Source organism: Carettochelys insculpta, chromosome 9, assembly GCF_033958435.1.
Source record: "Carettochelys insculpta isolate YL-2023 chromosome 9, ASM3395843v1, whole genome shotgun sequence".
NCBI classification, from domain to species: domain Eukaryota; kingdom Metazoa; phylum Chordata; order Testudines; family Carettochelyidae; genus Carettochelys; species Carettochelys insculpta.
Window position 1 is genome coordinate 18,719,371 of NC_134145.1, and position 14,212 is coordinate 18,733,582.

The 14,212-nt window shown below is 42.4% G+C and overlaps 1 protein-coding gene across 1 annotated transcript in view; it reads left to right on the forward strand.

The window, feature by feature from the left end:
• DNAJC6 (DnaJ heat shock protein family (Hsp40) member C6) overlaps positions 1 to 14,212 on the forward strand; it is a 51,992-nt gene that overhangs the window by 23,325 nt on the left and 14,455 nt on the right. The window contains exons 4-11 of the mRNA XM_075002737.1: positions 91 to 239; positions 4,884 to 5,006; positions 7,128 to 7,261; positions 9,241 to 9,435; positions 9,845 to 9,962; positions 10,989 to 11,068; positions 12,814 to 13,007; positions 13,098 to 13,178. Coding sequence (XP_074858838.1) covers positions 91 to 239; positions 4,884 to 5,006; positions 7,128 to 7,261; positions 9,241 to 9,435; positions 9,845 to 9,962; positions 10,989 to 11,068; positions 12,814 to 13,007; positions 13,098 to 13,178 — 1,074 coding nt within the window. The remainder of the gene's footprint in view (positions 1 to 90; positions 240 to 4,883; positions 5,007 to 7,127; positions 7,262 to 9,240; positions 9,436 to 9,844; positions 9,963 to 10,988; positions 11,069 to 12,813; positions 13,008 to 13,097; positions 13,179 to 14,212) is intronic.

A 14,212-nucleotide genomic window follows, 5' to 3' on the forward strand; every position in this document is an offset into this window, starting at 1 on the left:
ATGAAATTATGCTGTCATGGTGCTCTGTGTTTAAGAACCAACTTCTGAACCCTGTTGTTGTCTACACTCACTCTTGTCTGGTCTTGACAGTTATGTCCTTTCCTGCTGAAGGGGTTGAACTGGGCTTCAGGAATCATATTGAAGATGTGCGGACATTCTTAGATTCACGACATCCTGACCACTACACAGTGTTCAATTTGTCACAGAAGTCTTATCGTAGTGCCAAGTTTCATAATAGGGTAAGTGTTTTCTACAGGGATAACAAAGCACACAGTCACAAATTTTGGAGGACAGACTACTTGCCAGATGTCTTGGTGTCTTGCTCAGAGCTCTTACAATAGAAAGGAGCAGGCTGGTCTTAAATACACATCATGCTCCCTGGATTCTTGCCTGCTGCGAGTCCTTAAAGAGCCCTGGCGTAAGTTAAAGCAACCATTGAAGGCTCCGTGTTATGGGCAGAACCAGCACCAGAGTTTGAAATGGGAGATGTTTTGTGGGTATTTAGGTAGCTCCTATGTTGCTTGTGCCTCCTGTTCAGCTACTAGGCACAGAGGAGAAAGGAATAATACTTATTCTTGGCAGGGGGGACATTCTGGAAGACTTATCAGTCTATAAAAATTAGTGTTAGTACATTGACTGAGGTGCGCATGTCTTGAAAATTGTAGTGAGCATGACTGAAGGCAGCTCCCATCTGCATCACAACTGCACGGCATCATTCTCTGCTGCTGAATTTATTGAAGGTGTGAAAAGCAGAGAACAGTAATCAGCTGCTTACTGATACTGTATGTAAGGAAGCTTCACTTCTCTGCTAGAAAGAATTTAAAAGCAGAGGTGCCCCTAAAGAAGTTTTCTTAAAATAAACCAACATATTTCTGTGTTGCAAAGTTGTCCTTAGTTACTGAAAACATTGATGCAGTTCATGGTAAAACTTTATTTGGGAGGGCAGGAATATCTGGTGACTAAAGCACAGGGTTGTGTATCTGCCTCTGCCACTGATTTATTTTCTGAGACACCACTAATATTTTCTGCCTTAAATTCCTTCCCAGTAAAGCCAGAATGATACCAGACAGAATTGTTTGGCTCCAGCTCATTGAGGGTTTTAAAGCATTTGGAAATGCCTATAGATATCAAAGGTTAGGTATAATAGAAAACTTTTCTAAAAATGATCTTCCTCCTCCTTTCTAGCTTTGTGTTCCATAAAAATGCAACAGTAATTACTAAACTTCACTTTCATTGGGGTAAGGTAAGATCTTGCCGCAGTAATTTAACTCCAGTTTACTCTGATCTGTAGTTGGGTCTATTTGCAGCCACTGTCTAAATCAGTGGTATTTGCATATACACCTTGGATTTTGCCACTAAAAATGGCTCAGTTTGTAAACCGGCTTTTTGTGACCGTGTTGCATGTCATGAATGATCCAGGAAAAATGATTAGGTAAAAGTAATCAAGGAGCTTTTAATTTGATTTTGTTTAACATATACAGATATGTTTGCGGGCAGAGGGGCTGAAAGATGGAGTGCTCACATGCGTCATTGGGAGATCGCGGCCGGATCTGTGTTTTCAGCAGATCAGCTAAAAAAAAAACTAGTGATGCTGCTTCTGTTATTTGTGTGTTGAAAAAATGTGAGCATGAGATAACATTCATGTTTGTTTTTTAACATTGTGTACATTACCTGCTAAGAAGAACTAGCCATTTGGTTAGCTGGTTCACAGAGACATGAGGAAAAATGATAAATAACATTTATTTATACAGGACTTTAAGGTTCTGGGCTGGGATAGCCTGTCTCTACTAGACAGGAATGATAAGGTGTATATGAAAATACATGAGATAATTTTGCATAGTTGTCCCATGGTTCTCTTGCAGTGCATGCGGTATACACAAAAAATACCAATCAGTTCTATCAAAGCTGAAACTCTTGTATGTTCTCCATTTAGGCTTTGGCTCAGGATTAACGGAGAAATGTTCTTTCCAATCATCTCCGCACACAGTAGCTGCTTGTTCTGTTCTTTAGTTAAAGTGGATTATTTCTTATTCTCTAAGACTTTTTTCTTCAAAAGGAAGAGATCTTGTGTATAAAAATGTTTCAAATTCTTGGTTACTGTTAAGTCTTGTCTTCCATAACTATATTTTGCCCCCCTCTGGCTTATTTACCTCCTCTTTCACAGATTTGTGAAGAGGAAAAGTAGCTGCTGTATCTGGAGATAGAAGACAGTTTTAAAAATAAGAGAGGCAAAATGTAGAGCAACTGCAAGAATATAAATAGTGACAGTATAATGCTCATTTGTCCTATAGTAGTCCGTTCTCCTAGAGACTTTCTTGGTAGTGGCTTATCTGGCATTTTCCCAAGGAAGCTGGGAGAAATTTAAAATAATGGTTTCAGCATTAAAAAATGTTACTGTCTCAACACTAATATCTTAAACCTTGGCCGCAGGCCCCCATATTCCAAAAGAGATTTATAAAACTTTGCACTTACGTTGTATTGAATTTCCTTAGTGATTTTTGAGGTAGCACTTCAAATAACGAAACCTACATAACCTATACTTAAAAATTTCTTAACTGCAGATCTGCTTGCTGCCCTGTAATTACAGACCAAGCAAATGCATAATTATGGACTGCCTGAAATGCATATTTACTTCATAGATAGTAATGGCTCTTCAGAGCCCTTACAGTCTGCTGCATCAAGGCCTAGTTAGAGGCTATTTAGTTCATGGGTCCTTCGTCATATTGACCATAACGACTTCCCTTGGAGAACAGCAAAACACAATCTTGGCTAATTTACACCCTAATGTTTGAAAACAGGCACAGTGTCTGTTCTGTGGCCGGGGGGCGGGGTGGGGGGGAGGAAGCATTTCAATGTGCATAATTATAACCTAAAAGACACATTGTGCTTTATGTGAACACTCCCTAATGCAGTGGAGGGCAGCCTGTAGGGCCTCATGGAACCCACGGGGGCTTCACCTGTGGTCTGCAGACACCTGGATGCCCCGTCCCCTGTGTGCTGCTTGTGCACCGGGGTACCAGAGCCTTGCGCTGAGAATTGGTGTTTGGCATGCCAGCTCTGGGAGGAGTGGGGATGGAGCACAAATCAGGTGATTTGAGTATTCTGGAAGTGCTGGGGGAGAGGAGGAACAGGTAAGTGCAGGGCTCTAGTGCCCTTGTGCGTGAGAGCTGCTGAGGGGGGTGGGAGGAGCTGCAGGTGGAACCCCAATGGGTGCAGGCTGCTGTGTCCTGAAGAGGTGAAGGAGAGCCACTCATTGGCCACTATTGGTGGCTGCTATCTCTGCCCTAATGTGTGTTCTCATGCTGTAGCTCAGAATGACTAGTTCTCACCATTGCACGTACATTAAAATAAGAACTGTGTTACAGCTCTGAACTGCAGCAACAGATACTATACTAGGTATTTACAATGGAATACGGTGCGTGCTTATGTGGGAATTCACCCTTCCTGTTGATCCTCCTCCTAGTACTAGGGGTTCTAACAAAATATAATCCAAAATATAGGGTTAATGGCTTAGACCAGTGGTTCCCAACCTGTGGTTCGCGGACCCCTGGGAGCCCGTGAGGGTAGTGCAGGGGACCTATGGAAGAATATAATAGAAAATAAGTTTTAAATAAATTTCAAAGTTACAATCAATTATTTTTAAATTAATTGCTGGCTGAAAATCTTGGTGGTTTCCTTTTTCATTTAATGACGTGTACATAGCACCTAGAATTGGCTTTGAACCTGCGAACGATTTGGGGGTCTGCACTAGTGAAAAGGTTGAGAACCACTGGCTTAAGCATTATGGAGAGTGTCCAAGTAAGGTGTCTTGCCCAGTTCATGTCATTCTCCTTTAAGTGGCTATATAATTATCCTAATTATCTTCCCCATATTTAGGACAATCTGACCAAACCAACTCTTCCTTCTCCCCTCCCAAAGTAGATTTCAAATGTTGGCTTGCGGGGTAAAAAACACAGCTCTTAAGACAAAGAGTAAAATTTGGTGCTGCAGCTTCCTATCTTTGGACAGAAACATCTTTTCAAAAGGCAATTCAATTAAAAATAAGCCAAATGGACAAATGGGTTTGCAGAAGCCTAGCCAATCTGCAACTTGGCAGAGCACTGCAAAAACTGCTTTTGAGACGACAGCTGTGTGATTCAGGGGGTATGAGGATGAGTGGCAGCTAGAAGAGCTTTGCTTGTTTGTACAGCTTAGTATCTGAGAAATAATGTTCTGGCTGACGTCTTAGTAGCTCTTTATAACCCAATTCCTTTCCACAAAGAATCACTCAGAAGTACTAACATTGCTGTAGAAGTTAGATCTCGCTTAGTAATGAGTGTGTAGGAATTAATGTTTACTAAGTAGGCACTAGTGGCCTGATATTCTGGGTTGCTACGGTCTGATATTCCACTCCCACTAAGTCAATGGGAGCAAGAGATGCTTGGTACCTTTTCAAAACTAGACCCAAGCTTTAAGAACCAAATGGCTAACCTGTTTAATCCTGTGATCTAGTGCAGGACTTACTACAATGTAACTGTGTAATCAAAGCACAGCAATTTGATCCAGCTCTTCCTTGCAAAGAGAGTTCAGTGCTTTAAATGACTCCTAAGGATGTTCTGAATTGCTCACTAAATATTTCAAAGCCATTTTAAAATTTATTGTCCAGGACAAAATATCAATTTCACATTATGAAACAAAGAATCCTCTTCTCTTGCCTTGTCTATAATTCATGTCTCCCGCACTAAGCAGCATTATGCATGAGAAAAACACTGAGGGGGTTTAAAGTACATAATTTACCTTTGTAGAGAAGGGACCTGATCTTTTCTATCAAAGAGAAACGTGGAAGTGTCTCAATTAAGGGGATTATGAAGCTTTTTTTTTTGTTCACTGTGTGATCCCTTTAGGTATCTGAATGTAGCTGGCCAGTGAGACAAGCACCCAGTCTGCATAATCTCTATGCTGTATGTAAGAACATGCACAACTGGTTACAGCAGAACCCCAAAAATGTATGTGTCATCCACTGCATGGTAAGTCAGCCAGTAACCACATTTGGGAAATATCTGTTTCTGAACACTTACTTCCATGGGGAACTCACCAGCAACAAAATGCACCATTGTATAAGGATACAATGAAGTAAGTCCATACAGCAAAATAAGCATTATACAATCTGTGAATATCCGAATCCAAAGCTGAAATATAAGGAGAGAATTCAGATTGATTACAGATGAAATTTTTCTATGCCTTTAATCTTGTATGCAGTGCAATATATTTGATTACCTAGTTTGAGAAGCCTTTAATGTCCAACAAACCAGCAGATGTTGCATTGAGTGTTGTCATGGTTTGCCACAACTTCAAATGCAATTTCTAGTTGGGGTGGGGGAAGAGCTTGAAATAAGAATAATTCAACCATTAAAGTGCAGGTCTAGTCAATTTTTTTTGCAACAAGAGGGAAATATAACTACTTAGAGCTGCTTCCTGTATTGAATCCATTCTACTAATTTCCATGGAAAAATAAGTTGGATGGGGTTTACTCCATTTAGCCCTGTAAAGGCAATGTGCCTCCACATTGTACACATCCTTGTACATCAACAGACTTTTTGATGACAGATTAGTGTTTCCAGGGCCTTTGTAGGTACCTGCTGAAGACCATGTTATTGCACAGATGTTGAGGACAGCATAGGCTGAAGATTGTGTAGCTGTCGCTCTTTGGTCTGTGGAACCTTTCCTGTTGATAATAATCAAGAAGGAGTTGTATTTAACTTTTTGGAGCTCAGAATGGCATTCCAGGGCTGGCAGTTTTGAACTGTCAAAACTTTTATGATCTAGGCACACTTCTTCTGTAAATGCCTGAAAAATATTAACCTCGAGGGCCTCCAAATGGCCCTCTCAATTTAAGTACAATTCTTAAACTGGTAAGTAGGGTCCCAACCCAAAAGACTGACGTGACAGACAGGGAAGCTGCCAGCCTCTGTGGATACCAAGAGGTGGAGGGAGTAGGGTGGGGCTGGCTCCACTCACTGGAGGTGGCAGGGCCTCAACTGGAAGGAGTGGGGCTCCTCAGAGCCATGTAGAGCTGGTTGCATGGCACTTCACAGGCCATTTAAAGGGCCTGAGGCTCCAGCCAATGACACTGCCACAGTAGCAGTGGTGGCTGGCAGCCCTGGGCCCCTTTGAATCACTGGGCCCTATGACAGGTGGCGCACCTCCCCACACATTGGCAGGCCTGATGACACAGCTGCTAGACCAAGACAGCTCAGTGCCCAAATGAATGTGTGTAAAAGGGCCTTTTTCTCCTGCACTGCCCTTCTGTACCTAGCTTCTGCAGCCAGTCAAGCCCAAAAGATAAGCAGATATTAATATAGGGCCCCTCTTCAGCAAGGTACTTAAACCAGTGCTTAACATGCAGCAAAGTTGTATTCATTTTGGCCTCAGGGTATTAAAAAAAATTGGGTAGGTGAGATGATATATTTTATTGGACCAATTTCTGTTGGTGAGTGAGATAGGCTTTTCAGCTTACATGTTGCTCTAGCCCTGAAAAAGAGTTCTGTGTAAGCTCAAAAGTTTGTCCCTATTGCCAATAGAAATTGGTCTGATAAAAACTATCACCTCACCCACCTTGTCTAACTTGACATGGAGGGGTCCTTTTGACTTAAAGCACATGCCCATATGCAGCAGGATATGTAGGTCTTAGTCTGTTCTGGCTGAGGTGGCAAATCCTGTATCAAGAAAACTGCTTTAGCAGATGTTTGAAATGGCAAATTGCAGTGAAACTAAGATGTGCAGTTTATATTTTAATATTACAAACTTAATTACTAAAATGCACAGCAAAACTTCCAGTCTAAAGACATGAGCTAGTTCAGGGCCTTCAAAATATCGTGTGACCCATCCATCTACTCATATGCATGCCCATAATTTAAAAATAGCTTAATCAGTTTAAAAGATCTGTGCCTACTTTGGTTCAAATGTTAATGACTAGAAATTAAAGCATCAAAAAAATTTCTGTACACCTTCCTCTATCTGTAATGCTGCCATGTCACTGAAATCTTGCTGACGTGTGCTTTTAAATATTCATTGGATTAAAACACACCAGCCTTCCCCTTCAGTTAAAAGGATATCTCTGATATGTGCTCTTGCATTTTATCTGACAGGATGGTCGTGCAGCATCAGCAGTTCTGGTCAGTGCAATGTTCTGTTTCTGTCATCTCTTCTCTAGTCCCACCCCAGCTATTCAGTTGCTCAACTCAAAGAGACCAGGAATAGGACTCTGGCCATCCCATAGAAGGTATAGTATGTTAGTCAGGCAAGCACTATTCAACCTAGTTGAAATTGTATAATTGTTTTTAGGCTTGGGGTCCCCATCTCCTTAGGTGACCAGGACTGGCTCCTGAAAGCATGCCTGTGAGTAGTCCCATGGATATCTGGAGCCGCTCATGTGTGACATGCCAATCTGAGCAATCTTGGCCTAAAGGAGGGGTTTGGACCCTGGAATATTTGAGTTCTAGTCTTGGCATGTCGACATTACCAGTGCTCTGTGGTGTCAGACAAGTGCCTTAGTCTCTGTGTCCTAGCCTTGCCCTTCGTAGAGTGAGAATGGTGAACATGGTCTTCATCAAATTGTGGCGAAGGGTAATTGATGAAATCTATACTTGTTCATGATGATGGCTTTGTTCCTTAGCTTGAAAAAATATTAAGACAAGTCTGGACGTAATATTGCTTCAGACTTCCCCTGAATGTTCGTCTGATCAGAAACTTGCTGTGTAAAACATCTTGCTGGCAGTAGGCTTGTCTTGCAAGAGAAGTCTATCTCGTTGGCAGAGTAAATAGGAAAAATGCCATGATAAACATGTAGAAACAAAAGTTTAAATCCCCAAGACCCTTAGCTTAGTTAAGTTGGAAGCAGCATATTTGTATTCTGGCTAGTTTTGGAATTGAATTATTTCTTCTCTTCTAAAAGTGCTGTTTAAGATCCTTACAGCAACAATTCTCCACCACCAGCCTAACTTAGCTGGAGCTAAACCAACTTCTCCCTAAGGGTGTATCTACAAGGCACAAAAGAACACCTGCAGCAACAAGTCTTGGAGCCCGAGTCGTCTTGCAGCGGTGCTTACAACTGGTAGTGTAGACATTCCCTCTCGGGCTCTAGAACCCCGTGAGGGAGATGGGTCTCGGAGCCAGAGCAGGAACATCTGTACTGTTGTTTTTTAGCACCATAGCATGAGCCCAAGTGTGACTGAGTTTACACATACTTGGATAATGTTGAGGCAGAGGAAAGGAAGTAGCAGTGCTGGGGTCAGGAAGTGCTGCCCCTCAGGCACTGCTGAGGGTATTCCTAGGAGAGAAAAACGTAAGAGTTCCTGCTGCCCAGACAGAGTGGGGAGAGAAGCCATTTCCAGGAGTGGCACTGTCCTGAGAGAGGAGGAGAAGTTCTTGCCAAGAAGATCTGGCTCTTAGTCTTGCCTTGCCCCCATTTTTTAGATATCAGCCAAGAGGTAGAGACCCCAGAAGGTCACCTGCATCTGGCCTGAGACTTGGGTTTGAAGCAGGGAAAGTGAGTAACAGCCCTCCCCATACTGAGGCATCGGGTGGTGCAGGTGGATAGGAGATGGGCCAAGTGGAGGTCAGTCCATGTTGTTACACTTTCAGGTACTTCTGCTGGAAGCTTGAGGAGTGAGAAGGCCTAAATCCCTCTAACCACCTCAGATTCCTCTGTCCCTCATCTTGGGACAGGCAGAACTAGTGGTTACCATCAAGGAGGCCAATCCAGCTGTACCCCATTCATAGGGTGGTCATTTGTCCTGTTCCACCGGGATAGTCCTGTATTTTGGGTGCCAGGAAGGTGTCCAAATTTATTTTTAAAAAGGGGCTCATTTTTCCCATATTGGGGAAAGCTGGAAGTGCACCCGCACAACTGCCACCTGACTCCGAGCTCCCTGTGGCCCAGGGGAGCCGGGAGTTGAACCAGTGTGGCTGCCACCTGGCTTCTGGCTACCCACAGCTCTGAGCTGGCCTGCAGTGTGTGTTTCACTGTAGGCAAGCCCTAAAATTAGTCCTCATTTTTAAAAGCAATGCAGAATGCTTACATACCTAACTTTTGTGGCTTGAGAGGAGTAAATGTATGTTGTACAAATACTGACCAAATTGGAATTCTACAAGCTGTTCATTTCAAGTTCATGCTGACCAAGTGCCTCTCTTGTAGAAGTCTTAATTGATCACTTTGTGTGATGGGATCATTTGATGTAATGACACTCTCTCTTGTTTCAGATACCTAGGATACATTTGTGATCTAATAGCAGAAAAGCCTATTCACCCTCACTGCAAGCCTCTTACTATCAAATCAGTCTCTCTCAGTCCAGTCCCCTGTTTCAATAAGCAGAGAAATGGGTGTCGACCTTTCTGTGACATTTTAATTGGAGAAACCAGAATTTTCACAACCTCCCAGGAATATGAAAGAATGAAGTAAGCTACTGTGGCTTTCTTGCCTCATAATGATGCTAATAAGTCTTTTTATACTCTAATATATCTAATTTCTTATATTCTGTGTATTTTTTTCCTTGTCTGTGATTGAATTGGGGAAGATAATGCTACTAGAAAAGAAAATGTTATTGTAAAGTTGATGCCCATTTTTAAAACTCGACTGCCAGAGCTTGTCAGTATTTCTGTCATGAGGACCTGCAGCTCAGTACTACATTAGTAGTTCGATGTGAAGCATTCACATTTCAAATAACAGCTAACAAGAGCTGCTTGTATTCACTGATTATGGTCTGAGTTTTGAGATGATTGTATTTTAAATGACTCAGACAGTAGCTTTCAATGGTATTGCAGAAGTGACCATAACAAGAGATTTCTTCCTGGCTTTGTTTTAAAGGGAATTCCGTGTTCAGGAAGGGAAGGTCGTAATTCCGTTAGGAGTCACTGTTCATGGAGATGTTGTCCTTTCCGTCTACCATATGAGATCCACCATTGGGGGACGACTTCAAGCAAAAGTATAGTTTGGTCAACCTTTTGTTATGCATAACACAAGCACAAATATAGGGTCAAAGATTCACCCTGGCACTCAGAGCTTGAGGTGGAGGGAGCAGAATAGCCATGACTCCAAAGTCTAAGATTTGGGTTAGCTGGGAATGAAGCTCAGGCCAGGTCTACACTAGACTTAATCAATTGTAGATACGCTAGTCCAGCTGCAGTAATTACATAGCTAGAATTGACTTATCTGGCCATCTTCCTTACTTCTCACAAAATTGAGGAGTACAGGGGTCAACTGTCAACCCCTGATAGTTTGATTTTGTGTATCCCTGCTAGGCACATGAAATCAACCCCCAGAAGAGCAACAGGATCGATCTTCTAGGTAGTGAAGACATATCCTCAGAGTAGGCAGTGACAGTGACTGTATGGAAAGGGCCAGGTGGGGTTCTTCCAGCTGCTAGACTGCAAAGAACTGAAAGTCCTTGTGCCAGTGACCAGCCTGAAGCAAGAACCCACTGGACTCCTTCCACCTAGAGAAGGAGAAGGCAACAAGCTAGTATCTCCATATTCCTAATGTGCCATTTAGCCCTTCTCTAGGTGATCTGGGCTGGAGTGGAGCATCCTTTTGCAGGAGGAAAGTTCCTGCATACTCTCAGGATTGGGTTAACAGATATATTTAACACATCATGGCAACATAGTTTTATTCCATTGATTTCTATTCTATATCTGTTGGGAAACCAAAATCTCTTGAGAAATGAGAACAAAAGGGAGAAACATTTAAACAGCACTGAGGTGTTCTGAAATTATGTGCAAGGAAGGAGAGTTGACAATGAATGTTGGACTCTGAACTAGAGAAGATGTTCCCAGCTCAAAAAAGGGGGGGGGCAGTGATGACATAATAAAATGATGTAGCAGGCAACAAGACTTTCATTTGCTTATATAATGATGAATGGTGAAGTACAAATAATTATCTGTCTGTAGTGACATATAAATCTAGAGAATTCCCTTTAAAAAGTTTAAATTTTAATGTTGTGACTTTTTTTTAGATGTCGAACACGCAGATATTTCAGATTCAGTTTCATACGGGATTCATAGCACTGGGAACAACTGTGCTAAAATTTGCAAAGTAAGTATCTCTTAAACAGACCAGAGACCAGTGCTGCACACCTACTTCAGCATGGCAGCAGCATACAAACCACTGACTGTCTTTGACTACTTTAATAAAGTAACCAGCACCTGCTGAACCATAAACAGGGAATACCTACAGCAATGGCTCTTCGACGATCTGCTGCCTGAGAAGCTTTGAGATTTACTGATAATGGACTAAACTGTCTGTCAGACTTTTTCATTCCAGTCTCTCAACTACTTGTTCTGAGGTGCTGCGGAAATGGGAAACAGCTTTCTACAGGACCATGTTTCTTTTACTTTTGGGGAGCCATCTCTTCACTTGGTACCACTACAGGATTCTTAAGTTGCATAATGGGCAGTTTTGCAGATGTAGAAAAAATAAATTTGGGCTCCCCATAATGAGTGATTGACAGTTAACCCATGTGCTCCTCAATATTGTGAGACGTAAGGAGAATGGGAGGATGAGGGAATGGTAAAACGGGTAAGATATTGTTCCCTTTCATGGGTTAAAAGAATAAGATGTCTCCCTTGAATACTTCTGGAGAGAAAGCATCTTCTATTGATTTATTGGTAATAACTAGCTCGATTTTATAAATTTTAAAATACCCAGACTAAAGATTGAGTACTCAGAGCACGTTCACTGCTCACAACCTTAACTGCAAAATCCAACACAGAGCATGCTCGTTATGTGATGCAGTTATGATAGCTTATTACTATGCCTTCTTTTCCTGACTTTGCCCAATAGCAAAGTGGAAAGTCCGGTCAGAAGGCAGCTTAATCCATGCATTGAGATGAAGGAAGCCCACGCTGGGCAGAGAGCAGAAATGAGTCCTGGTCTGCTTGGGAGACAGACCAAAACTGGCAGGGGTTGGGTGAGACTAGCAATTTCAAGGCTGGAGGAAGTATGTAGGTTTCAGGCTCCTAATCAGTAACCCAGGAGGTAACAGAATAGACAGAGGGGAGCCGCAGTTCTCCAGATTCAGCAGGAAGTGGCTTGTCAAGGACTGCACTCATGTGGCGAGAGAAGGAACTTGCTTGGTGATTGGTTTAGACTGTCAAATCACTGGATGAGTGTGAGACGATTGTATATATAATATGACAAGGCCTTGGTTCAGAATAAAACAAATTATTTTGTTAGTCTTTAAAGTGCTACAGGACTGCTTTTTTATATTGAGTGGTGAGCTTTCATAGGGCAGACCCACTTTTTTATTTTGCTAAGGTACAGACTAACACGGCTACCTCTCTGTTACTATTCAGTTCAGAATACTTGATTTTTGAGGATGGGGCCCTAGTCCACCTGCTGGCAATGGCAAACTAATTTTCATAACTAATTCACTTTTATTTTAAATGAAGCCTCTCTCTTCACATTTTCAGTAACAGCAGCATGATCTGCAAAAAGAGAGGCTGACTTTTGACATGGGGACTGTTAGGATGGAGTGAGGGAAAGAGCCATTGGAGCACAATTTTTTGCCTTTCTGTTTTTCCTTCTTTGGGTGCTAGCTAAAGAATAACTTAATATACATGTTGCTGATTGGCATATGTTACTACAAGATGAATCATACGGATGGTTGCTTCATCCTTGCTACTTGGCTACTGTTTTATGTGCAATTGAAAAGATACTAGACATGAATGGGGTAAAGTAGAAAAATGCCTAATGTGGATGCACATGTTAAAGACTAAACTTTTTATCTGCCTACAAAAAAACAGGCACTTTGAACTGAACAAATTTCTGTCAACATTTAGATCTGAACTGGATGCATGTGACTCACCAGACAAATATCCCCAGCTGTTTCATGTTATTCTGGAAATAGAAATAGAATCTGCTGATAGACAGACGGACCTGACCCCTCCCTGGGAGAACTTCACAACAAAAGACATTAATGCAAGCATTCTCTTCTCCTCTCACCAGGAGCATCAAGATGCACTCTCCTTGGCAGGTGAGACCTGCACTGCTTTGCGTGTGTTGTTATCCTTTACTATCTTGTTACTTCCTTCTATCCTGGTGTGTTTGGTTCTCTGTCTTGCAGGTCGAGGCCCTGTAGATGCACCTCAGGATAACATAAAAAATGTTGGACAGGGGGCATTCCTCTCCTCTCTCAGCTGGCAAGGTACTTGGACTTTCCTCTACTATTTTCAGCCAAAGCATTGCGGAAACAGTGTCCATAGTTTTGAAAGGACAAATATGATCAACAAAGGGTCAGCTTGTGATCTTGTCTTTGACGTTACATCACTCTGGGCTGCTGATTTATGCTGCAGTTTGGGTTAAAATGAACACTCCCTTTCTCTTGAGGTGGCATGCGTCACTGTGCCTACTTATCCTGGAGTTGTCTGACCTGAGATAGACTCATTGGGTTTGAAATACTAGACTATCTGCTAATATAACTTTAAATACTTCTGTTCCAATATTGCTCTTTCACTTACTACATCCCTGTGGCATCTTATATGATTACATTTGGGGGTGTGGGGAGGGGAGTGTTCTGTGCTTGCCAGTGGGAGGGCCAGAACTTCTGCATTATGAGCAAGGTGGAGAACTCCTCCTATAACATGGATAGCACACGTCTCCTGTAGCATCTATGCTACATAAAGGATAGGAGCCCAGTCTGGGGATTCCCTTTCACCAAACTAAAAAAACTGGATTAAAGTTCCAGTGATTTCATTAAAATGCATCTCTGTTTTTGCTCATGCCCTGTGTTTTAGTCCCAGTAAATGAAACCTGAGACACATAAGTGTAGGCACCACATCTGGACTCGGGTCCAGCTTCTGATCCCATCCAGGCTCATAAGCTGCCCTATTCTGTAGAGTCAGTTTCCCTCCCAGTAAAGGGGACTATTTTCTTGCAGGACTGAGTGCTTGGGACTTCCATTTTCAATTTAGCTCAGTGGTGTCCAATAGGAATTCAAAATCGCCACACTTGTGGTTTTTGTCTTTCCACATTCCCTCCCCATCCCCCAGTTCTAATTTGATGCCAGCGACTCACCAGGTCTGCTGGAGCCGCTACATGTTTCTCCCACCAAGCAGTGGGGAATGTGTGTGGACCAGGCTGATGGCAGCCCCTGCATGTGGCTCTCGGGAGGAGCCACACTTAAGGGTTTCGAGTGCTGTGTCTGCCACAACACAGGGTACTGTTCACCACCTGTGGCAA